This window comes from Daphnia pulex, chromosome 8 (assembly GCF_021134715.1).
Source record: "Daphnia pulex isolate KAP4 chromosome 8, ASM2113471v1".
In the NCBI taxonomy this organism is placed as follows: domain Eukaryota; kingdom Metazoa; phylum Arthropoda; class Branchiopoda; order Diplostraca; family Daphniidae; genus Daphnia; species Daphnia pulex.
This window is the reverse complement of record NC_060024.1, coordinates 13,742,884-13,767,573: the sequence shown is the minus strand read 5'-3', so window position 1 is coordinate 13,767,573 and position 24,690 is coordinate 13,742,884. Positions and strand designations below refer to the sequence as shown.

The 24,690-nt window shown below is 40.8% G+C and overlaps 3 protein-coding genes across 7 annotated transcripts; 1 reads left to right on the top strand and 2 right to left on the bottom strand.

Annotated features, from left to right (window-relative positions):
- Window positions 1–150: 150 nt before the first annotated feature.
- Window positions 151–2,302, bottom strand: LOC124201053 (leucine-rich repeat and immunoglobulin-like domain-containing nogo receptor-interacting protein 2). Its single transcript, XM_046597495.1, has 4 exons — window positions 1,764–2,302; window positions 836–1,685; window positions 637–771; window positions 151–545 (listed from the first exon to the last, which is right to left on the bottom strand). Exons 1-4 carry the CDS (start codon window positions 1,791–1,793, stop codon window positions 409–411), a joined length of 1,152 nt encoding a protein of 383 aa, XP_046453451.1. The 5' UTR covers window positions 1,794–2,302; the 3' UTR covers window positions 151–408.
- A 226-nt stretch (window positions 2,303–2,528) lies between these two features.
- LOC124201050 (fibroblast growth factor receptor 1-like) lies at window positions 2,529–9,494 on the bottom strand. Of its 4 annotated transcripts, XR_006877477.1 has the most exons (22): window positions 8,768–9,494; window positions 8,680–8,689; window positions 8,507–8,610; window positions 7,929–8,429; window positions 7,697–7,856; window positions 7,439–7,621; window positions 7,192–7,356; window positions 6,930–7,132; window positions 6,675–6,849; window positions 6,445–6,611; window positions 6,113–6,290; window positions 5,816–6,037; window positions 5,561–5,728; window positions 5,400–5,497; window positions 5,185–5,317; window positions 4,884–5,114; window positions 4,602–4,816; window positions 4,418–4,540; window positions 4,223–4,352; window positions 3,150–4,146; window positions 2,882–2,979; window positions 2,529–2,724 (listed from the first exon to the last, which is right to left on the bottom strand). XR_006877477.1 is itself a non-coding variant. In XM_046597489.1 (21 exons), the coding sequence occupies exons 2-21, from the start codon at window positions 8,822–8,824 to the stop codon at window positions 3,830–3,832; spliced, it is 3,540 nt and encodes a 1,179-aa protein (XP_046453445.1). In that variant the 5' UTR covers window positions 8,825–8,941; window positions 9,153–9,494; the 3' UTR covers window positions 3,691–3,829. The 4 variants fall into 4 exon arrangements, 3 of the variants coding, with proteins under 3 accessions (XP_046453445.1, XP_046453448.1, XP_046453446.1); XM_046597489.1 differs by lacking the exons at window positions 2,529–2,724; window positions 2,882–2,979 and having other exon boundaries at window positions 3,691–4,146; window positions 8,768–8,941; window positions 9,153–9,494; XM_046597492.1 differs by lacking the exons at window positions 2,529–2,724; window positions 2,882–2,979 and having other exon boundaries at window positions 3,691–4,146; window positions 8,768–8,796; window positions 9,153–9,494.
- Window positions 9,495–10,043: 549 nt separating this feature from the next.
- On the top strand, window positions 10,044–24,626 carry LOC124201049 (dynein axonemal heavy chain 3-like). Of its 2 annotated transcripts, XM_046597487.1 has the most exons (48): window positions 10,044–10,629; window positions 10,696–10,781; window positions 10,863–10,989; window positions 11,059–11,468; window positions 11,537–11,732; window positions 11,791–11,992; window positions 12,063–12,280; window positions 12,351–12,726; window positions 12,795–13,223; window positions 13,286–13,497; window positions 13,564–13,807; window positions 13,870–14,480; window positions 14,546–14,752; window positions 14,819–14,934; window positions 14,998–15,127; window positions 15,196–15,281; window positions 15,351–15,519; window positions 15,580–15,773; window positions 15,853–15,969; window positions 16,034–16,232; window positions 16,309–17,130; window positions 17,190–17,310; window positions 17,374–17,987; window positions 18,049–18,234; window positions 18,297–18,686; window positions 18,748–18,990; window positions 19,053–19,292; window positions 19,367–19,641; window positions 19,696–20,158; window positions 20,225–20,415; window positions 20,480–20,687; window positions 20,760–21,020; window positions 21,085–21,286; window positions 21,343–21,501; window positions 21,568–21,719; window positions 21,782–21,924; window positions 21,996–22,089; window positions 22,163–22,245; window positions 22,305–22,413; window positions 22,473–22,634; window positions 22,692–22,825; window positions 22,895–23,066; window positions 23,135–23,341; window positions 23,406–23,607; window positions 23,686–23,996; window positions 24,060–24,217; window positions 24,297–24,456; window positions 24,542–24,626. In XM_046597487.1, exons 1-48 carry the CDS (start codon window positions 10,552–10,554, stop codon window positions 24,584–24,586), a joined length of 10,914 nt encoding a protein of 3,637 aa, XP_046453443.1. In that variant the 5' UTR covers window positions 10,044–10,551; the 3' UTR covers window positions 24,587–24,626. The 2 variants fall into 2 exon arrangements, with proteins under 2 accessions (XP_046453443.1, XP_046453444.1); XM_046597488.1 differs by lacking the exons at window positions 10,044–10,629; window positions 10,696–10,781; window positions 10,863–10,989; window positions 11,059–11,468 and having other exon boundaries at window positions 11,562–11,732; window positions 11,795–11,992.
- The last annotated feature ends 64 nt before the right edge of the window (window positions 24,627–24,690 follow it).

The window sequence follows — 24,690 nt, the reverse complement described above, 5'->3', positions numbered from 1 at the left end:
TTACAATTAGGCTACGAATCTATTTTTGCCAACAAGTGATTGTGCACTCAAACTATTTTTAGTACTAGAAGAACATTATTTCAAATAAAAAAACACGGCAAAAGTTCACTTTCTCTCAAAATCTGTCGAAATCACAGAACTCGCTTCGTATTGACGGTAATAGCTCCTTGATTTTATTCAACTGCAAAATGGGGACAATTAGTTTCGGGTAGTTTCAGTTCATCGCAGAATTAGTATTCTAATTGAAGCCGGAAAGTTAAAAGGAAAGCCGCTAAGAATATAATTAAAATTGAAACGGAATGCTGTTCGAAAGCATTCCTTTTTTGTAAAACGTACATTTAAAGTACAACCACATTTAAAACGTTTTCTTTTGACATGACCGATCGGTGTGTCTATTACGCATCATAACTAGCAATTTCCGTAGGCATCGGGATTGAGGTCCTCGAACCTAAAGAATCCGCCGCAAACTCCGTTTTTGACACTGGGCAGGAGAATTTGGTTGTCTCGAATCAGCCAGGCCAAAGGACATCCGCAATCGAACGGATCTAGTATACGTTTAAGCAATAAATAGATGATAAGTGAATGTTGACTCGAAAGATTACAAAGTTTATAGGTAAAGATCGTTAAATCACTGACTTCCAGTAACAAGGACTTGTCCTCCAATAGCCGGTGGTTGAATCGTCATCTGTTGCAGCATCGATTTAAAGACATCTTCCCTAAACTCGGTCAATTTGTTATTCTCCAAGTTCACCTGGGCATACGTAAAATTACCTGCAAGCGCGTAAAAGTAAATAGAAACATTTTTGTGGTTATAGAATTGACAGCGCGTTGTAACCTTGGAAAGCGTCGCCTTCAATAGCGTTCAGCGAAAGATTTTTGAGGCCAACAAAGTTGACTGGAGGGCCGAAGATCAATGTCGATAGGCTCATGAAGGGGACTGCATTGTAGGAGAGTTCGTAGGTAATCAGTTGAGAGAAAGAGGCGATGGTGGGAATTTTGGTCAGGGCGTTGTTGGCTAGTGACAGCAATTTTAGTGAACTGACAGACGACGAACTGCCCAAGGCAATGAAAATATTGGCAACTGCTTCATTGTTTAAACCGTTCCCATCCAAGTGCAACCGCTCCAATCTGGTAGGAGTCAAATCGGGGAAGGCTACATTTCCCAGCCCTGTGCAGTTGACGACGGCGAGTTCCTTGAGAGCGGGCAAACTGGGCAGATTTGCCATAGCCTCGACGTTTAACGTGTTCTCTAAGTGGAGGGTATGGAGAGCCACAAATCCGCTCAGAAATCTCATGTCCGTTTGGCCGGCCAAGTCGCAGTCGTGAATCTCGAAGCGGGTCGTGTTGAACCGCGTAAATTCAAAAGAGGCAGGATCGATCGTCAGACTGAGCTTAGGGGATGTGGCGGATGGGCAATTCAGGTGGATATTTTGAGCACGTTTGTCACTCAGCAGATCGGCGGGTAATGCGACCAACCCCGTGGCGGAAGTTGTCAACGAAACCGAGTAGAGAAATAGATTTTGCGTGCGGAAAAAGACGTTGACGACATCGGCAAGGGCCAAGACCACACAGGTGACTTCCAGGCCATTAGCTGTCAGATCGCAAACACAAGGAGAATAATCTTCCGGGCAAACTGCACGAGTCGTCGGATTAGCGAGAACTGTCGTCAGTCCAATGACAATTATCTTTATGCAACAAACGAGAGAAAAGTTATTCGATTGTCAGAAAATGCGAATCAATAATGCAAAATAGAAAGGACTAACCAGAAACAAATAGTTGACTGATGTCTGCATTCTGTAGTGGAATAATTTTTCAGGACCGTGAGAGCACAACACGGTGTAGTGTACACTTGACGTTTGTCTAATTGTATTCCCTATTCGAATCCCCTTTTCTGTCAAGATCGTGTGATAATCGAACGATGGATTTTGTTATCGCACTTTGCCTATCTCGTTTCGATGTGACTCATCTCATGATAATATTTCACCTACTTTGACTTATCCATCCGGCCGAATTCGAACGTACGACCTACTTTTTAAAAATCTTGCACTTCAACAAAAGTTTGTTATAAGCCGGACTGCCTCAAAGAAAAAATATGTATACTCCATCGAGGGCATCGGATATCTAGGTCAGGTGCAAGCCGAAGAATGTCGCCCTCATCTTTTATCAAGACGTTATCCTTTTATTAACCAACTACCTGATGACGAGGAGGTGCCGGTGTGGCGGCAAGTCCTTCTTAGTTATCAAAGGTTATAGTTGCACTTTGCTTGAAGTGTTTCAAGTTAAAATATTTTTGTTTACCTACAGACAAAATTGTGAGGTACAAAACCGAGCCTAATCTGCAGTCGTTCTACCAATGAGATATAAGATATTTCATGAATTCTTACTAAGTAAACAAAAACGCCAAGAGAGACATAACAGTTCCAGCCAACCGCATATAGCTTAATTAGGAATAATCGTAGTCCGTATTGTGTCAGAATTCACGACCAACGCCACTAAGTAATAAAAAAGGAAGAATAGATACATTTCCCTTACCTTTAAGCCTGGGAAATACAGCCAGACATCCACAAGGGCTCCATCCAGCTGCAGAGAAGTTGAATCCACCAGGCAGGATAGGAAAAGGGGGTCCTCGTGAACAAACCCACACTCACATGGGGTAGGCCTAAGCGAGAACAGATGGGGGACTTGACCAACATTGGTAGTTCATTCAATAAAACAGGATGCTATCTAAATAAAAATAAAATAAAAAATGGGTTACGGTAAAAACATTTACAGAAACATCAAGTAAGAACAAGTTGAAAATTGACCAATTTTCCATGCAAGTCATGCATATCATAAAAATGTCTATCAGGACCTACAGAAATGAAACTAATGACAATATTACCCAAGTGATGGTGATACTGAGATTGTGGTTGGATGATGACAGGTCAATACCGGCAAATGAAACTTGTATATCATATGTTGTTAGCTCAGGCCTCAAATCTGCACAAAGGCGGAGAAGGTTACAGTGCAAACTTATATGTATTGACAGGGGGTTTATACATGATAAATTCTAGTCAGGAACAAACACTTCACAAATTTGGAATAGGTTTGACTATTCTATTTAAGCTCCCAAATCATTCCATTTGTATGATTCTTAGTTTCAATTATACCTGCCAAAAAGCATGAAGTGGAGAGCATGGAGAGCAGCGACACCAAGGTTCACACGCCGACCACATTTATATAATTCCGTGTAATTCATTCGTTGCCTTATTTTTCGTGCAGCCACGGCCCACGGACGTTTCCACAAAAAAAAAGATCGTTCCGTGTTCTTTTAAATAATCTTAATCTTCGTATCTTTTTCCGAAATTTTGTGAGTTTTGACTTGTGAACCATTGTGAACAAAAGAAAAGCAGACGATACTTTTCTGTAAGAAATCGATAGAAACCATAAAAATCGAAAAATGGAGAAGAATGCGAAACCGCCAGAATCTGAGAATCCAGAATCAGAGTCATACAGAATCCTCCTGGAAAGCCAAGAGGGAATTAATAACGATTGGATTTACAAGAATAAAAAAGTTTACACTTTTTTAACTGTAATCGTCTTCAAACTGCGTCACTAGCTTAAAACCTTACTTCATTTTGAACTTCTCTTCCTCTTTGTCGACGTCGTCGAAATCGTATTGGCGGAAATCTTTTAGGGAAATTCCAGTGAAACACCCAAGTTCTTGGGAAAGTTTCTGTATTTGTATACAGGGCTACTCGCGAAAGGTCTGAATTCCGCACATTAAGACAAACACTAAACGTAAGAGTTTCCTATTAGAGGCAGGCGTCTTATTAAGGCAAGATATGGACTATAAGCTTATTAATCCTTTCAGTACACTAATCCTTATAGGTTTATAAACAGGTTTCACACTGAAGTTTTCGTATGTCCTTTTGTCGATATTTAATTGTTGGCAATCTTTGTTAAGTTGCAAGTAAAAAGAAGTGACCAAGGACTCGAGTGGACCGTCGAGTAATTCCTCAATCTGGCTGAAAGTCGGTCGCTGTTTAGGATCCGCCATCCAACAATCTTGCATCATTTTCGCCACGAAGTTTGGAGTATGTTCCGGTGTCTCCATTCGATAGCCGTTTTTCAAAGCTTGGAGGAACAGGAATTCATCCGTGTATCCTGTATAAAAAAAAATTAAGATAATGCTGCTATTTTTATTATCGATTTTGAATTAATACGAAGAGAGTAGACTGACCTTGATAAGGCATTTGTCCAAGTGAAAACATCTCCCACAAAACGATGCCGTAAGACCAAACGTCCGATCGACTGGACCATATCCGGTTAGTCAGAGATTCGATGGCCATCCATTTGAGCGGAAGCAATCCCTAGGTCATATCAACAAATATCGTTACAGAATAATTTTAAGTGCAAATCTCTTATTAAGCAATACTCGGCTTTTCTTTGTGTAGTTTTCATCTCTGTAAAGTTGGCGGGACAGTCCGAAATCGGCCACTTTGATGACGTTGTGATTGGTCAGCAAAATATTGCGGGCCGCCAAATCACCGTGCAACACCTTTTACAATATTTTTAAGAAATGCACTATGGAGATAAAATTATAAATTTTAGTAAATTGCCTTCTTGCTGGCGAGGTAGTCCATTCCCCGTGCAATCTGAAACGACCAACAAATTAATTTTCGTGTTGTCACCACCTCATCTGCGTCATTTTCTACGTCGCTTGCGATCAGTTCGCCACTTTCATTGACTTGATTGACGAACGTGTCACGATGGTTGATTATGAAAGTGCGCAGATTTCCAAAGGGGCAATACTCGAGAATCACGAGTAGTTCACCTGCGAGAAGAACAACAAATTATATATGCTGCGATAAATTTTATCAAACAGTTTGGGTTTCTATTACCCCGATTAATATCTTTTGTACAGGCGCCAAGAAGATTCACAATGTTCACATGCGCTCCCATATGAATCAAAATCTTTAATTCACTAACAAGTCCTTCTATGGCGGCTAAATTGGTTCGTGATCGAACCATCTTTACGGCGACAGTGCTGACAGAATTTTCCGTTCCGTCATTGATTCCAACCGCCTCAGCTTGAACCACACGGCCGAAACAACCAACTCCCAGTTGCTTTCCTTTTATTGAATCAAAGGGCTTATTTGAAATTGTTGGCGGCAATACTTCTTTCACTTCGAAAAATGTTACCTAATCTTAAGCGATTTCTAGGAAACTCCCACCGTTTGTCATAAGACAACAGATCGGTTTGTTCATCCAGCGGTTCATCTGGGTTCATTTGAGTGGAATCTCCATATAAAAGATGCTCTAATTTCGTAAATTTCTTAAAAATTAAATGTAAAATATTAGAACAGCTCAGGCAAAGAAGTAGCGATTCAAAATGAAACTACGAAATTATAACTAACCTTGCGAAAATAAACGAGAAAAATAGTAATGGCAACAAATATAAATACCACGACGATCGTCACCGAAACCGAAACATTGGTAACCGTAGGATCAGCTGCTGCAAATCGTGTTAATTATTTTCACATTGTTAAGAAATTCACCAACTGTTCGTTCACTTTACCTGGACTCTTAAAACTCGCCTGCAAGTTGATTGAATCAAAGTAATTGCCCATGTTAGCCTTTACGAAACACTTGTAGATACCAAACGATTTGTCAGTCACGTTGGAAATGGTCAGTGTGCTGCTCTGCACTTTCATTTTCTTATTCCAGGAGTAACTTAATGTTATTCCTAAGAAATAAATGAGTTAGAATATTAATCATATTGCGTTTGAAAGGTTTAACCATTATAAAAATACATCCACTTATTTATAATTACCCGCCTTCGCTTTTGAATAGGATATTTTAACTTCGCCTCCATCAGAGATTACAAACCACTCAATAACAGCAGATTCGTTATTGCTGAGGTATGCATGGCAATTCAACTCTATTTTATGCTCGCCTTGTTGTAGCTCAGCTGGGTTAACTCGGGCGTTGAGTAATCCATTGATTCGTTCAGATGATGTACTCCAGCAGCCTTTCGTACATTCAACAGACGCTCCTAGTTTAAATAATTCAATTAAAATGAGTGTTAGGTATTCGCTTAAAAAAGCTGTTTTGTTCTATAAAGCAATACCAATAACCATAATGGAAAACTTCTCCGGGCCCGCTTCAATTTTTCCACCAGCTGCCTTGCACTGAAAAGACGTCGACGATCGCAATTCATCGTGTTCCGGCAAAAGTCTATGGATGATGAATCCTTTTTGTGGATTGTACTCGTAGTTATCGTCAGATGTTGTGCCATTGGATATGATCTAAATATCGATTTAACTGAAGCATGAACAACTTTAATCATTCAATTCATTCTTTTAAATCTATTTAGCAAATAGACGCGATATAACGATTTCCGAATGCATATAAATTGGACACTAATTTAATTACGATATGTTTTGTTTGTTTTTTTCATACCAGTTTAATTTCTTCTTCTTTTGATATCTTTAAAATGTCCATTCCTATGCTGGGATGAACTGGTCGGCAGGGTATAACGGCCAGTTGACCGTGCGTTCTGATGTATGTGTTTCTCCATGAACTTCTCACTAGATCAAAATTGGCGTGTTCTGCTGATTGATGTCGGTCTGTCACGCGGATCATAAAGAAATTTAATTAATCGGTTTAAATGCTTAATACTTAAAACGGACCGTCGACATAGATGTATTGACTGATGCTCGTTGAAGGGGACCCGTTAAGAAGGCAAGTGAAAAGGCCACGATCAGAACGCTCCACGTTCGTCAGGAGCATAGTAAAGTTGTCCGTACTGTCCACAGAGTTTTTGTTTCTTGTCACGGTGAGCCGAGACCAAATTCCATCGTTTCTCTTTGAATCGAAACAAATTAAGTGCCCTTATAACAACAGTCTATCATTCAATAAGTAAAGGGCTACAGCTGAATCCTTACCTCTGAGGTATACTGAGGATTGTCGTCGAACTGCTCCCATTGCCACTGGTAATAACGTAAATGACCGGAAGTCCCGAAAGAGCAGGATATTCGGAGATCGGATCCAACTGGGATAACCCGATAATTTTCCGCATTGGTTGTGGCAGGTGTCAGAATTCCTTTCAGTTCTTTGCGGGAAATCTTATCAGACCAAACAACATTCCCTGCGTTCGGAGAAAAAAATTAGTTACTATGACGCGTCTTTTTTTTAGTTTAAACTTACTTAGAACATTAATGGAAAGATTATTTGATGTCAATTGCACAGAATTATTGAAACCGTGGAACACGGATCGACATCTGTAAGTTCCTGACATAGCGATCGACACGTTGGAAATCTTCAATGTCGAAATACCATTTTCCATGCCATCATTAAACTTCAATTGCACACCTGTCACAAGTCATAACAATCGGGAATAACAGCACAAGTTTGACAATTAAGATGAGGAATTGAGTGATCTCGCTAGAATTACCAATTGGAAGCATAGCAGCCGCATTTGTTGGTGTCAAAACCTTTTCTTTTTTGCTGATAGCAAAGACAACGGACCATTCGACAGGATCGACAGTCCGACCTCCCAGTTTTAACTTTTGTGTGTTACATGTCAAAGTTACGTCAGTTCCTTCCGATGGATCCCATCTTGGGTCTGCTTTTAGCACTGTGGAGGAATTATCATGAACAACATCAAAATACTTAACCCGAAAGGTTCTAGTTAAGTCTTTTATTTACTAACCTGTGGTAATGACATGAAAATGCTGCCAGGCTTCTTGCATTCCTAAGAAAATTGAGCATTTGTACGTTCCGTTGTCACTCACCGACACGTTCTTAATGACGAATCCTTCCAACGGATCATATTCGTAGTTTTTGTTTCCTGATGTCCCGTTGAGTATAATCTAATACGATGGATAGAAATAATGAGTTGGCACGAATCTGAAAAATTAAATTTATTGTTTCTCCACTTTTACCTGATGATAAACGTTTGTTGGCTTTTTAATTTCTTTAGAAACATTTACGCGGAATAAATCGAAGTTGGTTGCTGGCCGGCATGGTACGACTGCTTTGTGTTCTCCCGGAAATGTGAAGAAAAATTTTTCATCTAAATTCGGATCAAAGATATTCGCTTCACGTTCACACACGGATGCCCAATCAAAATGTCCAGGTACGTCATGCCAACACCTATTTATGACAGCAATAAAATGCTCGTTTTCGAATCCGTTATCTGGCTCGGACCCACGACACCAATTTTTGTATGTAAGAGGCTTAGAAACATTCAAATTAGGTTGTTGCCAGCCCCAGTTGTTTGGGTCCAAATTTGCATTGTAACCCAGAGTCCAAAATTGATTTGTTATTAAGTCATCATTTTTCTTCACCAAGTTGATAACAAATTCATTTTCCTCTTGGGTTTCAATTGAAAGGAGATGCATGTTATTATCGCGGCAATGTTGGCTAGCATCTTCTCGAATCATCTTTGTTAATAGAAGAGAGAACCTGATGATAAAATCAAGCAAGCATTGTCACACATTTCTATAGAAAAATTTCTCACCTTTTTCGAAACTAAACAGTAACAATCCATTTTTGAGTTTGAGAAGCATTTTGTCGACGGTCCAATGTGAGAAGGGCATTTTATCCAATCGGGCGTTGTTCGCTCTGTCGAATACCATTTGCAAGGAATAATGTACAGTTAATCGAATTTAAAAAAGTTTACCTATGCCGTACCTTTTCCTATCTGTAAATTTAAAATAATCCCCAAAAACACGTTAGTTAGAAATCCAATAAGAAAATGTCGTTACTTTCATTGACTTACGATTAAAGGCGATAATCCATTCGTTGAGACTGAGAGCAATAAAAAGAGAGCAAACATTTTACTTCTTTCAAAAACAAAAGGTGCTGTGATGGTGAGTAAGTAAAAAATTCTGCTTTCGACTGGCTTGTTTCAATGCAATAGTTCAAATGGGAATATTTCATAAGTTGTTGAGGTCTAGGATGGAAAACATATAAGGAACCTTGGGAAGGAAACTAAAACCACAGTTTCTCGCCACAAAAATGATTATCAGTCAGTTCCTTCACTAAACTAGATTTCATGATTTTTGTTACACAATTAAATCGGTTGTACACTTGCGAACTAATTCGATAACGTATGGATCGATATCATATCACAGGTGAAACATGAGGTGTACTAAGTTACTAACCTTCGAAAACAGAAGTTACAAAGGTATTTGGAAGAAAGATGTTGCCCAAGTCCACATTCTTTTGAACCGGTTTGAGATTTCTTTATGCTTTTACATGTTGCGTGTTGCCACATGATGAAGTAATTTTTTTAATCGGCTTGATTGCAACTACGGTTAATTAAAACTTGTGGCGAATAATTGCAAATGAAAAATCTTTTTAGGGGATGATAATTCATAAGGGCTTCAACCGGAACAACACAGAAGAGAGGACACGAAAACAAAAAGCCCACGAGGTCGTCTGCTCTTAATGAGGGTCGTAATTAATCATGGCCGATTGGACGTTGCAACTTTCTTGCTCAACGTTATTCTTGTATTAACGAATGATATAATTGGATTACAAGAATTAAAACGTGTTTTAATAATTGTAATCGTCTTCAAACTGCGTCACTATCATTATTCCAAAACTTATAATTTTTTTTTTTGGAACTTGCCACTTAATTATTGCCTTTCTCTTTGTCGACAAGTAATAATTTAGGGAAGATTCCAGGGGTTGATAGAATTACAAAAATCTTTTATGGCGATAAAAAGAACACATCCGCGTTCTTCGAAATGTCTCTAAATTTGAAATAGGGCTACTCGCGCCCAGTGGGTTCCCACGTGTTTCAAGATCGCCTTCAAGAACAGAATCACTTCCTAAAATTATGATTGTAATGAAGAATTCTTCTAGGGAAATCAAGAATTGCTAACGGACTAACGGTACTCTAGCTAAAACAAAAAAGACGAAACAGGACGAAATATGATGAAAGAGCCCAAGGTGGTCTAAATCTGACGTTGCATCGCTGTAGGCGAGTCACAACGATTAATATGGGGGATTTTTTTCCCGGTTTTTTCCCATACGGCTGCATACGGTCCGATTTTACAGATACAGACTTTAACACCACCTACAATTACGCGTGAATAAAACGTCTCATATTTTGCATGTGAAATGAAATCAATGAAACTTGAATTGATAATATTTTAATGACAACATACAAAACGATTGCAGCAAAAGGCGTAAAAGGAGGCGTGAAATGGTCTGGGGAACGGGCTACCTTTTTTCGTGGAATTTTCTGTGGGGGAAAGCCAGTGTAATTTTTGTTTTTTAAAAGAGATAGAAAGCCGACAACTTTTCGATAACCTCGTTGTCATAATTCTGTTTATATCTAAAAGCCATGTGCATGATCGTCGACGTGGTCTGCAACAGGTCCCCACGGACTTGTTAAATCGATATACCCAACTTAATGACTTAAGATTACACTTCTTCCTCATGTTGCTATGGTGACCTTGACTGTTGGTTCGATTGTTGTCGACAGATTACAGACTAACCTTACCAGTATAGGGACTCATTGCAATCAGGAAAATATCATTGCAATATTATGAAATGACGAGTAGCAATAACACAAATTCAAATTTTGGATTTCTCATGAAAGATGGAGTTCTCTGTCGTGTGCAGCTCAGGGTAAGTGTGAAAACATTTTTTATATTTCATGAAACAATTTGTCTAAAAATCGGCATTTTTACGTAGTACCGTAAAGCGGAAGTTGAAAAACCGGTGGAAAAGAAAAAGAGAAAAAAACAAAAGGAAAAAAGTGATGAACTCAGTCCATTCATGTAAGTACAGCTACTATCGTACAAGTTAATTATTTGATGCATTCATTATTCATTATTATTTGATATTCGTTATCCTCAAAGGGTTTCCCAGCAATGTCCAGAGGCAAGTCCCCCTTTGAGTCCTCAAGAGCAAAGAAAAAGGGCATGGTGTTTTAGGATGACTGGCATGAAGCCAGTTTTTTATTCGAAACCAAGAGGATCGTACAGTGTAAGCTTTTAACTTCATGCCAATCCGTCAAGTGTTGTGTTTTTAACTAATCCTTTTGCTGCTACATAGATTGATAACGTATCGTTACGAGCCAGGCTGTTTCAGCTTATGATCACGCGAATTCCGAAGTTGGTGCAACCCGTCGATCACTCTGTCTGGGCCATGCAAGAATTAACTGATATAAACACAAAGTGCATGAAACGAGCAGCCATAAGCCAACCGGAAAGACCTTACAACATCGTAATCAGAGCTCCGGTGCCTTGGCATCAACAATATCTCATCGCCCGTGAATTCGCCACCCACAATCTTTTCGCCACGCATTCAGTGTCACTTGAGATCCGCAAACTTTGGGATTCGACATACCGTTCCTGCCGCCTGTTTGAAAGTTCCTGGGACAAGAAAAATTCTCTGGATCCCGACGTACTTTTGGAGTTGATTCGGAAGCGATGCAGTCACCTTCAGAATTCTTTAATTGAAAAGTGAGTGTTTTTTCCTTATTATTAAAATAGGAGAGGGCACCGTAAAAATCGTCATTATGTTGTTACAGATGGATACCGGAATGCTGCGCTGTTTTAAATCGTCAAAAACCCACATGGGCCGCCATGGTCCCCTTAAAACGAGGCGAATCGTTGCAGCAAATTCTGCGCTTTTTCAACAGTTTAACACGACTAATTTCCTTGCAAATTCGTTGCCTTTTGTACAGCTGGATCGATGAATGGAAGGATCTCATGTCATCCTACCAGGTACTTACTAAATAATAATAAGCGACAAGAAAGTTTTTGAACTAAAAATGTATTATAGGCAGGAAACGATGATGATCATGTGACAGCAGACGAATTTCCAAAAGTGTTCCCCTTCATCCGGTTAGAACTGGCCCTTTCGAATCGCAAAGTGTTTGTCAAGCCAAAACACGAGAGAATTCAACGCATGATGGAAAAGGTGCTGCAAACCATCGTCAGCGTTAGCTGGCACATTCCTCGCATAGAAAGGATTTTTTTGTCAGGTGTGTTTAACAAGTTGTTTAGAAAGTTTGTGTGTATCCCGATTAACTTTAAAATAATTCATTGAAATAGGGTACAATGGTGGCGAGGAATTCTTAGTTTCCATCGCCTGGGAGGACGATCACGTCCAGTCTGTGCTAAAAAAGGTGAAGCAGGTTGTCAACTCGAACAAGAAAGTTCCCGAACGGTTCATTCGCGATACTTACGCCAAATACGAGCCCCTACTTCAGCAACCTTTTAGCGAGTTGTACGGAGAGACCGATGAAATGATTTGGGATAAGAATGAAGAAGTAAGAGATGAGATATTTAATACTTGCTTTACATTTACTAATATTCAGTGTTCTTTATCTGATTTATTAGTTGTTCAAGAAGCGTATGGGAGAATTGAGTGACATCAAAAAGAACCTTTTGCGGCTGAAATCACATGTCTACTTGAAGCTCTTTTTCTTAGACTGTCACCAGCTCAACAAACATTTAGTTGATTTCATCGACAACATTAAATCGTCGTTGGTGACGAGAATTATGAAAGACAACCGGCATATTGTAAGACAGATTTGCACTCGGTTTGAAACAGTCACCGAGAAGGTCAGCCACGTACCCGAAAACACGGCCGAGTTGGTGGAGTCTGTCGACTTTGTCAACAAATCGCAGAACGAAAGTTTACCGGAAATGCTCCAGGAAGTGAACGCCGCCGGTGCACGACTGCTCACGCTGCTCAACTACACCATGCTCCAAAGTAAGTCTTTAATCATTTAGAAATCTATCACCGTTTAATTTGCCAACATAAAATGTGATTGAATTCAGAGGACGATTTGTCGTTGAGCTGCCGCCTCTTTCATTGGCCCAGTGATTTGGATTCTGTTTTGCAAGTGAGCTCCACCCGTCTCCAGCGAATTCGTATTGAAACCGAACGAGCCTTGAAGGAACGCACGCAGTTATTTTTAGAACGATTAGAAGACTACGGAGAAGCTCTTGAGAATTTCAAGAACAAGGAAACGACGGCCCTTACAACGGAAGAGATGAAAAACAGTACGACTCTACTCCAAGATTTGCACCAGAAATTGCAAGCGGCTCAACTTGATTTGGAGGAAATCAACAATGATGAAGCTTTACTCGAATTCCCGGTGACTGACGTCCCGACACTTCCAGCACTTATTCAACTCATTGAGCCTTACTACCAGCTGTGGCACGTTGCCCACAAGTTCCACGAAAGTCACGACGTTTGGTTTCATGGTAAGTCAAGTCAATCTTTGAAATCGTGTTGGCTGATGATTAATTCCAATTTGTGTTTTAAGGTCCTTTTCGCAAACTGGATTCCCAAATGATCGCCGATGAAATCACTGCAATGTACAAGCAAATGCAACAATTGGCCATTGTGTTTGCTGATGTTAGTGCAGCCAAACGAGTAACCGACACCGTCCGTAAACGCATTGAAAAATTTATGGGCTACTTGCCGTTGTTGCACTCCGTTTGTAATCCTGGACTTCGAGATAGGCACTGGATTCTGGTAGGATTGTAATATTTGATCATACTTTCAAATTCTTGAACGAATTTTTCCTTGTCTAACACACAGATTAGTCAAAATTTCGAATCGCCCCTATGTCCCGAACCCGACACTTCGCTGTCTGAACTGGTTGGAGCGGGTCTTATGCAGTACATTAGTCGGATCGAAGAGGTCAGCGTAACGGCGACTAAAGAGTTTGCCTTGGAGGAGACCCTTCAACGGATGCAGTCGGAATGGAATGACATTTGCTTCGAATTTCTACCTTACCGCGATTCGGACGTCAGCGTATTGACAGGGATCGAAGAAATTCAAGGTGATCATTTTTAATTGATGTTCATTGCCGGATTTGAATAATTTGACATTAATTCGATTTAGCTCTTGTGGACGATCACATTCTTCGAGCGCAAACGATGCACGCGTCACCCTATATCGCTCCACTAGAGCCGGTGCTTCAAGCGTGGGAAGAGCAATTAGTCGGCATACAAGATACGATGGACGTCTGGATGAAAGTGCAAAACACTTGGCTTTACTTGGAACCCATTTTTAGTTCGGAAGACATCCAGAGGCAAATGGCTAGCGATGCGGCCAAGTTTTCTCATGTGGACACCATGTGGCGTTCGTTGATGTCGGGAGCCACCAATGAGCCTCGTGTTCTGGTGGCCGCTTCACGTCCAGGGCTCTTGGATGAGCTACGGGAAGCCTTCGGAATTTTAGAAGATATTCAGAAAGGATTGCACGACTATTTGGAGAAAAAGCGTCTCTTTTTCTCCAGATTTTACTTCCTGTCCAATGACGAGCTGTTGGAAATTCTGTCAAAAACCAAAGAACCTGAACGCATCCAGCCACATTTGCGCAAATGTTTCGATGGTATCGGTCGTCTCATGTTCAATTCCAATCAAGAGATTGAAGCCATGGTCTCAGATGGCAACGATAAAGAACGGGAAATTGTTCGTTTCAAAGAAGCCATCGTTCCAGCCAGAAGCAAGGTATTAACACGACGTCCAAGGTGGGAAAATTAATGTTATAACGAAAAAGAACATTTGACATGCAGGGTATGGTCGAACTCTGGATGTCTGAAGTGGACGACGCCATGAAAGACGCTCTTATTCACTACACGGAAATGGCCATGACAGAGTGGAGCAATCAACCAGACATGGACTACCTTCAACGATATCCGGGCCAATCTATTTACTGCGCATCGGCAATTAATTGGACAAAGTCTATCACCGACACTATCACTGCCGGCAGCAAGTGGAGCGTACATGCCCGAAAATCAACAGGATTTTAAATAGGATGAAGATTGATTTGTGTTGACTTTAAATAGGAGCTGGAATCTACAACCAAGTTGCTGGTGACGCACCTGACATCAATGATTAAGCAACGACCTATCCCGACAGTCAGAATCACGCTCAACAATCTCATCATGTTCCACCTTCACAGGTATAAATAACCCAAACATGGTCACGTATCGTTTATTAATATGTTGTTTTTCTTTCGTTACAGTCGAGATGTGTTACAGCGTATGAAATCGAAATACGTTTCCAAACTCGATGATTTTTACTGGCAAAAGAACTTGAGATATTACTGGAACACGGACGCTTTGGAAGGTCTTGGACATCTTACTGTTGCCATGGTGAGTATTATAACATCGTAAGTTAATAGAGAATTTTCGTGATCCATATGGTGTGAATGATTTCCTAGATTGAAACTCAAGTTCCGTACGGATTTGAATACATGGGCAATTGCCACCGACTGGTTCTGACACCCGCAACTGAAAAGGGATTTCAGTAAGTCTTAATTGTTAAGTATCAAGTTTCCTTTTCTTAGATTAATTATTACTTTTTGGCTAAACCTAGGATCATTATGCTCGCCTTGAAGCAGTTCCAAGGTGGTTGGCTCCACGGTTTACAAGGCGTTGGCAAGACGGAGACAATAAAAGAACTAGCTCGTGCTGTGGCCAAACAGTGTTTGGTTTTTAATTGCTTCGATGGATTAGATACCAAATCCATTGGCCGGATTTTAAAGGTATTTAAAACACTTTGTAAATTAATTATAACCATAATGTTTGATATGTTCGATTATTAGGGTATTGCACAATCGGGGGCCTGGTCCTGTTTCGACGACATAGACAAAGTGTCACCAGACGTCGTTTCAGTCATGGCTGTTCAGGTGTATACACTGCAAATGGCTCTTAATCGACGGCTTAGACGAGTCAACTTTGAAGGATCGGATGTCCAAGTCACTGTAGGCTCTGCCATTTTTATCACCACTCAAACCAAGTGAGAAACATTTTTCGCTAATCAACTCACGTCAACTCATGAATTTTTAAGTAATTGCTGATTCGTGCAACAATTACAGGGATCGCTTGCCGGACAGTTTCCGCTCACTGTTCCGTCTGGCTTCCATTCTTTCCCCTGATCTTCATTATATTATCAAGATTTCTCTTCTCTCCCAGGGATTCCAGAATCATTTGACGTCAGTTCTTTTTTACAGTTACTACTCATTTTATTATAAAATTCTAATAAATTTTCTCTTTTAGAATCGGTACCCGCATCGTCAAACTCATTTACGACATTAACGAACAGATTCCGGATGTTTCAACCCACGCAAACCTGCGCTCACTACGAGAGATTTTGAGGATTTCAAGTCGACTAAAGGCCGATGAAGCAGATGCTGATGAGATGGCAATCATGCACCGCGCTTTCATATCATTCTTTGAGACTCAATTAACTCCAAAGGTGAACTGACATCAACTTCTGCGATCGAGTTCTTTATTTTATTCAACTGAATATTTGCATGATTGTTTTTGAACAGCAAGGGGAGGTGTTACATCGTCTGGTCAACCAAAGTTTCCCAGTGTCTACAATCGACCGTCAAAGAGCATCTGATGGATTTGCCAAAAGTATCCAAGAGGCATGTCAAGATTTGAATTTAATCCCGAGTCAATCGTTCATTGACAAAGTATGGCAGCTACACGAATCGCTTGTTTCCCGCAACGGCGTTATTCTCCTCGGAGCTACATTGGCCGGCAAAAGCACTCTTTACAAGATTCTTGCTAAAATCTATCCGAAAATTGTGATGGGCTCATCTACCGGGGACGACGGTCGTGTCATGATGCACGTCATCAGTCCGTGGTCGCTGCCTTCTAAATATCTTTACGAATGGAACGAGCCGGAGAAGAATCGATGGAACGATGGAATAATTACGAAAGCCTTGCGGGAGTTGTCGTCCGGTTCGCCGACTAGTCCTCGTTGGTTGGTTTTAGATGGGCACGTCCATTCGGAATTAGTTGGACATTTACACACGTTGTTGGACGCCAGCCGCAAACTGACACTTCCTAGCGGAGAAATCTTACAGATCCCGCAGTCGTTTCGAGTGATTTTTGAAACATCCGACTTGACTTACGCTTCACCTTCGACCATCACCCGGTGTGGCATAGTCCGGGTGGCAGAGGACATTGTCAGTGTCGACTCTCTGTATCTCAGCTGGTTGAAAAGATCCAACTTTCCACCAAATTTGCACCAACTGTTTGGCAAATTCATGCAAAAGATAGTGAAACCCACGTTGGCTTTTGCTATACAGTCATCATCTTCTTCTTATACCATCATCCCCGCAAGTCAACCTTACCTCTTTGTGGTAATAATTCTAATATAGAACCTTAAAATATTTTATTTTAATCTTTTTTTGTCACACAGAGTTTTACCAGATTAGTCAATTCGTTAACTGCGAGTCACGAAAATCTCCAGCTGAAATCCTTGAATTTACTGAAACTGTTGACCTTTTCGGTCATTTGGTCCATAGGGGCCATATTCATTCGTAAGAGAGTTCCATTTCATCGTTAGATGTCAGTTGTGTCATAATTCTCTCGGTTTTATTTAGATGATTGCAAAATCCATTTCCATCAATATCTTACCAATCTCTTTGACGCGGTGGAAGATTCAGATAGCTTTTTCGTCGAAAAGATATTACCTTCGCCAGACTGTTCCGTTTTCTCTTACAAGTTAGACGTAGTTCATGGGCACTGGATTCTCTGGAGAGATGCCCTTCCTTTGATTCCTGGAAGCTTCGATGGGCCTCGAATTATCATCAGCAACGAGTCGGTTGCCATGCAACAATTTTTCATCAAAACTTATTCCAACGGCAACGTCCCAGTTTTGATTCTCGGTCCAGCCAGTGTGGGAAAGTCCCAGGTGACCCAGTTCGCCATCGAAGACCTGCCCAAGGATCGTTTCGTTCACAACATCGTCCATGTAACGCCTGTCACTACTTCCTCGTCGCTACTCAACTCGGTCATGATTGGACTCGATCGCCGTAGGAAAGGAGTTTACGGCCCAGCTCTTGGTCGACGCTGTGTCCTCTTTGTCGATGATCTCATCACTAGTGATCCGGCGGAAGGAAGCATCAGAACTCCGTCGGAGCTCCTAAGGCATTGGCTCAATTACGAATGCGTTTTCGACGGGAAAACGGCATCCAAAATGGAACTTGTTGATATTGTAAGTTTAATTTTCGTATTGCACTTTGTGATTAATTGAATGGCCCGTATTTTCTTTCTAGCATCTGATAACAGCCGTCAGATTAACTGACCGTTTCCAAGAAGAGTTTGATGTTCGTCTACTCCGGCACATGAACACAATTTTCATTGATCCCGTGACAACCGACAGCCTCATTACAATGACGTCTACGATATTAGAAAGACATTTCTCATCAGGATTCGTTAATGCTGTCTCTAAAATGGCAACGGTTTGTTAAACATCTGATTATGACAAGAAAGTGATGAAATATTAAACAAAAATGTCTTAAAGGTGGTGTCTGTTGCTACGGTGGAATTGTACCAAGTGTGGGAGGAAAAGACTCGAGAGAAAGTCCCTCACTATTCGGTCAGTGTGTCGTGTGTCAATCGAGTCATTCAAGGATTAATGAACGTCCAAGCTGCTAACTTACCCAACGTCAACAAATTGCATCGGTTATGGATCCACGAAACGTGCCGTGTTTGGGCTGATCGACTCATGTCTGACGAGGATCGCCAGTGGTTCATCAGTCATTTGGACCGCATTGGATTAGTTCATTTCAAACAGAATTTGAGCAAATATCTGTTCGCCTCGGCTATGGGCGGTGCCGATTACACGATCCTGCCTAAAATTCACTTTTCTAAATTGCCGAGTTTAAAGTCGGCCGAAGTCATCTGTGACGAGGTAAACACATTTCGTTTTGCTCTATTGATATGTGTGCTAATTTACACGGAATTAATTGCAGGTAACTGACATGGACGCCATCATACAGTTGATGGAGAACAGGCTGGAACAACACAACAAGGACAACACGGTTTCGGCTCCAATTAAACTCGTCATCTCACTTAATGTAGCCTATCATGTCCTTCACATTAGTCATGCATTGAATCGTCAACGAGGTCATGTGATCCTCATCGGAGACGCCGGAAGAGGTCGACGTAGTTGCGCTACCGTTGCCGCCTTGTTGCTGGATTACGACATTTTTCAGGTTCCGCAAACTGCAATTAAGTTTTATTAGAAGTTGTACTAATTTAAAAAAAAATCAAACAGATCAGGGCTGGCAGGAACTATGGAGTTCAGGAGTGGAAAGAAGATGTTAAGAAATTGATCCATCGGTCTGGTATTCAACAGGAGAAGATTGTCTTTTTATGCAATGCCGCTGATTTTCAGAAACGAATCTTTTTCGACTATATTGGACGATTGATATCCGGCTACGAGATTTCTGAACTCTTTACCAACGAGGAACGTCAGGAAATGACGGAACTGTATCAGAAGCGCACCAAAGAAACTGTAAACAAACTTATTTCATACTTTAACTTGCCCTGATAGATCCTAAACATATTTTCTTTTCTTTGTTTTTACAGGCAAACTTTAATCAAATTTTATCGCAAGTTGACGAAAACTTGCGCGTGGCTCTATGCGTGTCGCCGCGGGATTCGTGCTATGTCCACCTTCCGCTGTACCCAACCGTTTTTAAATTTGCCTCCATTCTCTGGTTTGAATCTTGGCCAGAGGAAACGTTGGAGGTGATAGCCAAGAAATGGCTGGATGACATCCCCGGTCTCAGTGACAAACTGCAATTAAATTATTCAAACTATTTCAAAAACGTTCACAACAGCATGCGGTTGTACAGTGAAAGGTAAAACATTTGAAATTTCAATCACGCGTAGATTAATTTCATTTCGGATTATAGCAAAGGAATGGCACAACATTCGAGCGCTGCATATTTGGAACTCTTGTCGAATTTCCGAACGCTGTGGCTGAGCAAAGAGAAAGATTTGCTTCAACAAAAGGAGCGCTACAATGTCGGCCTCGGTAAACTTCAATTTGCGGCTTCGCAGGTCGTCGTCATGCAAGAAGAGTTGCGCAGTCTTCAGCCGCAACTTGTGGATACTTCGGCGGAGACGGAGAGTCTGATGGTGAAAATCGAACAAGACACTGTCAAAGTAGAAGCCCAGAAAGAAATCATTGCGGCCGACGAGAGTTTAGCCAACGAAGCTGCTGCGGCAGCACAGGCCATCAAAGACGAGTGCGAAAGTGACTTAGCGGAAGCCACTCCAGCTCTAGATGCAGCCATCAACGCACTGGATACACTGAAACCTGCCGATATTACGCTAGTCAAATCAATGCGACATCCGCCTTCTATAGTCAAACTGGTAATATATCCATCATGTATGAAGTAAATCCTTCAATTAAACCGGTTCTTTTGGTTAAATTAATAGGTAATGGAAGCTGTTTGCGTCATGAAACAAATCCCTCCTGTCAAGAAGCTTGATATGGGAACAGGTAAAATAACTGACAACTATTGGCAAGCTGCGCAGAAAATCCTGGGGGATCTTCGCTTCCTAGATCTTTTACGTTCATACGACAAAGACAATATCCCCACAAACGTCATGAAACGTATCAGAGAAAAGTAACTTTTTTAAATACATCAGTAGTTGTAGCTTAAGTTTAATATAATTATTTAACTGTAATAGGTACATTCCTAATCCTGAATTCAACCCTAATATTGTACGACACGTTTCCACCGCCTGCGAAGGCCTCTGCAGATGGGTAAGAGCTATGGAAGTCTACGATCGTGTTATCAAAATTGTCGCACCGAAACGTGCCAAATTGCAAGAAGCCGAACAGGAACTGGCCCGGCAAATGAAACGCTTGTCAGAGAAACATAGTCAGTTACAGCAGGTCAGTCGTCGATAAATGAATTATTCTGTGCATTCTGAACTAACTCATTTTGGGTTGTATATCTTTGTTTAGATCTCAGATAAGTTGCAAGGATTAAACGACGACTTTGCCGCCATGTCGAAGAAGAAGAAAGACTTGGAGGATAGTATCGATCAATGTCATCAGAAAATGGAACGTGCCGAGAAGTTGATTGGAGGGTTAGGTGGCGAGCAAGAGAATTGGAAAACGTCCTCCAACAACCTCGATTTTCGGCTGAAGCAACTACCTGGAGACGTCCTTCTTTCAGCTAGTATTATTACCTACCTGGGACCCATGAAGAACGAGCAAAGAACGGTATCTCTATTTGAATGATCCCTAATTATTCCAAAACTAATTCTTGTATTCGTTTATTCTATAGGATTGCCTTAAAAAATGGCTGCAACTCATTCAAGAATGCCAAATCCCACACAGTAGCAATTTCTCTTTAGTCGATTGTCTAATTGATCACGTCAAGATTCGGGCGTGGAATATTGCCGGCTTGCCGTCCGACAGGTATTCATTGGATAACGGCATCATCACTACTCACTGCCAGCGCTGGCCCTTACTTTACGATCCACAAGGTCTTAGTTCTTTTTGTTTCTATATCCCAATATTAACATGTAGTATTTTCTCACAGACCAAGGATTGAAGTGGATCGTTAACAACGAGTACAAAAACCAAGTACAGCAGATTCGGTACGATGACGTAAATTATTTGTGTGAGGTGAAAGCGGCCATATCGTTTGGCCACATAGTTGTTTTAGAAAACGTTAAGGACAAATTGGATCCAGAACTTGGTAAGTTGATGACTTGAATCTTCTGTTTTTCAATAATATTCAATCCACTTTTGAATTCTACCAAAGACAACTTGCTGGAGAAACGTACATTTGTTACCAGTGATGAGAAAACCGTTATTCAAATCGGTTCTGAACTCGTTCCGTGGTCTCCAAAGTTCCATTTGTATTTGATCACCAAAGAAGAGAATTCTGCATCAAATTTGGAACTAGCTTCAAAGGTACAAGTTTATTTTTATTGTCTCTTGTTGTTCTTTGTCGTATAACTCCTCTTTTACTGCAGTTGACAATCATCAACTTCTTGTTGAGCCGCGCAGGGCTTGAAGATAAATTTTTAAGCCTTTTCTTATCAAACGAACGTCCGGAACTAGAGGACCAAAAGCAAATGCTGATGGTCCAAAGCGCTTCCAATCAGCGTCAGATTCGGTAATTCTCAATTCATACGACAATCGCTTCGTTTGAACGTTATGTAACATGAATTTTCTTAATTTCTTCAGTGATTTGGAAGACCGTATCCTTTACGTCCTCTCTTCATCTCGCGGAAATATTTTGGAAGACGAGACGGCAACAAAGACCCTGTACAGCTCCAAGGTGAATACTTATTAAAAAGCATGGGATAATTTGATTAAGGTGGGATTTACCTAATGGTGAGGGACTTGCATAGATCACGTCCGAAGGTATCAGCGTCAAACAAAAGGAAATTCAGAAATCCGAGCAGGAAATCGATGAAGTCCGCGAAAGTTACAGGTGCGCTTATAAGTTGAAATCATTATCATTACATTTATTACATTTGTTTGTGCTAACAGGGCTGTGTCATCTCACGCGGCTTTTTTGTACTCTTGTATTGGTCAACTGAGGCATCTCAACAAAGTTTACCAATTTTCACTCCCGTGGTTTCTAAACCTTTTCACAAACGTGCGTATAATTTAAACACGCTTTCTAGACGATCTTCATTAATCATCTTCCTACTACAGTCAATTGTGGCGAGTCAGACGTCGCTCTTGATAAGCGAAAGGATCGTTTACGTCAACGAGCATTTCACACGCACTCTGCATCACTCAATTTGCCGGGCTCTATTCAACGTCGATCGACAGCTATTTACCGTTTTGTTAGCTTTTGCAGCCCTTCGTTCCAAGGTACATTTATTAATTCTCTTTTATGAAGATGCTTTCAACTTATCTTATATTTTTCAGAGCAATGTTCAACAAGAAACGATTGATCGCCTTTACGCAGAAAAACCGTTGCCCCCGAGTCATTGGATCGGCCCATCTTGGATCGATAACAAGTCATGGCAGCATATTATGGATCTGAGTCAAACGATCGAAAAGTATCATTGCGCTACCTGACTACACCTTCTTAAAAAAAAAACTATTCTAAAATTCTTTGTATCTGGCAGCTTGAAAGACTTGCCAAATCACATGGAATGCAATGTTCAAGAATGGCAAGATTTCTGCCTGCCATCAAATGTGGCCGACAGCTTACCTTCTCCTTGGAACAAATTGGAACCTTTGGAGCAGCTACTCCTAATCAAACATTTGAAACCGGACTGTTTTGCGACATCGATTGCGGTTATACCTTTTATTATCTATCAGAAATTAAGAGAATGTATTAAAATGGACAGTTCTTCGTTTTGTAGAAATTCATCAAGGCCATTTTGGGGCCCAATTATTCGGAAAACATGGGGAGCGGCTTAAAAGGAGCTTACGACGAATCTAAAGCTACCGTGCCAGTCCTATGTTTTGTGTCAGGAAACATTGATCCTTGTCAAAGTATTTCTTCCTTGTGCGGGAAAAAACTGGAGAATCGCAACAAAATTAAAACTTTCGCTCTAGGACGGGGTTCAGTAAGAATCTTTACCTAAACATAAACTGGGAAATTAAATTATTTTCTACTCTTTTGACCGGCAGGATCGAAGTGTTTATAACTTAGTCCGCAGGTGCGTCGATGAAGGTAACTGGGCTGTGATCCAGAATATCCATCTCTATCCGGAACTTGTTGATCAAATTGTAGATCAACTGAGACAAGATGAAAAGGACTTTGGTAATGAATTCCGACTGTGGATGATCGGTTACGCGTCGTCTCAATATTCTCCAATGGCGCTACAATTTTGTGAGTGACTTGATATCAATCGTGTCCGTCAACACTTTCTTGTGCTGTTTAACTATGATAAACGTTTTTGAATTAAAGGTGTAAAAACTGTTTGTGAGTCGCCCACTTGTTTTCGAGACGGCCTCCTGGAAATCCTGCGTTTGGATTTTGTTCACGATTTTTCCAGTGCGCGGGCTTCGTCGGCTGAATCGAGCTTCCAGTCGGCGAATCCATCTCAGTTGGAGAAAGAGAATGTCATCTTCCGCAGTGAGTCTTGGCGGCGAGTTTCCCTCGCTCTCTTCTGTTTTCACGCTCTGCTTCTAGAGAGGAACCGCTACACGAACCTTGGATTTTCCGGCGTCGTCGAATTCACTTATTACGACTTGAAATCAGCGTTAATCCTAATAAAAGTGCTGTACCGCATGTATTTATCTTCTATATTTGCTTTTAATGACCCCCATTTATTTTTACAGGATGCTATGCTTTCAGCCAAAGATATCTCATTGGCCTCACTGCGGTCATTGGTCGTCGACTGTGTTTATTGCGCTCAGTTAACCAACGAGGGTGACGCTGCCATTTTACGTCGATTCATCGATCACCTTTTTACCACAAACATTCTGCAAGCTGATAGGTATCGAGTCCAACAAAAATAAATGCATACATCCCTTTAAATCTCGAGGAAATGTAAAAGAAAAATGGTTTTTACATAGGCTGATTATTTCACTGTGCGGAAAGATGACTATTCCTTTCACGAACAATTCGCGGATCCTGCAAGAATCCATCCAATCATTACCGAAAGATTTGGGGCCCGAAGCAGTTGGCCTATCACGAGACTTGGTAAAACAATGTCACACTGAAGAATCTGTTGATGTAAGTATATACCATATGCATCTTTGAATTTTAAGATTAGTGCAATGTGCAATGATAATTTTTCTATCATTTTCCCAACTATTAGCTATTGCGAAAACTGAATTGCTGCTCCGGATCTTCCGAAAGATAACGTTCACGGGTTAAAATTTAAAATAAAATAATGAACATTATAGTAGTTCGTTCTTCTTTCGGTCTTTTTTTTTTTTTTTCGTTATGATTGATGATTGGAATGAT

Bases quoted from the DNA above. Each gene is read 5' to 3' on its own strand.
- LOC124201053 (XM_046597495.1), bottom strand. From the start codon at position 1,793: ATGCAGACATCAGTCAACTATTTGTTTCTG. The intron at 772-835 runs GTTACAACGCGC...ACGCGCTTGCAG, and splicing joins TGAAGGCGACGCTTTCCAAG to GTAATTTTACGTATGCCCAG. The intron at 546-636 runs GTCAGTGATTTA...AACGTATACTAG, and splicing joins ACAAGTCCTTGTTACTGGAA to ATCCGTTCGATTGCGGATGT.
- LOC124201050 (XM_046597489.1), bottom strand. From the start codon at position 8,824: ATGTTTGCTCTCTTTTTATTGCTCTCAGTCTCAACGAATGGATTATCG. The intron at 5,729-5,815 runs GTAATTATAAAT...TTTATTTCTTAG, and splicing joins CTATTCAAAAGCGAAGGCGG to GAATAACATTAAGTTACTCC. The intron at 5,498-5,560 runs GTAAAGTGAACG...CACGATTTGCAG, and splicing joins GGCGAGTTTTAAGAGTCCAG to CAGCTGATCCTACGGTTACC.
- LOC124201049 (XM_046597487.1), top strand. From the start codon at position 10,552: ATGACGAGTAGCAATAACACAAATTCAAATTTTGGATTTCTCATGAAA. The intron at 13,808-13,869 runs GTGATCATTTTT...AATTCGATTTAG, and splicing joins AGGGATCGAAGAAATTCAAG to CTCTTGTGGACGATCACATT. The intron at 22,246-22,304 runs GTGCGCTTATAA...TTGTGCTAACAG, and splicing joins GAAGTCCGCGAAAGTTACAG to GGCTGTGTCATCTCACGCGG.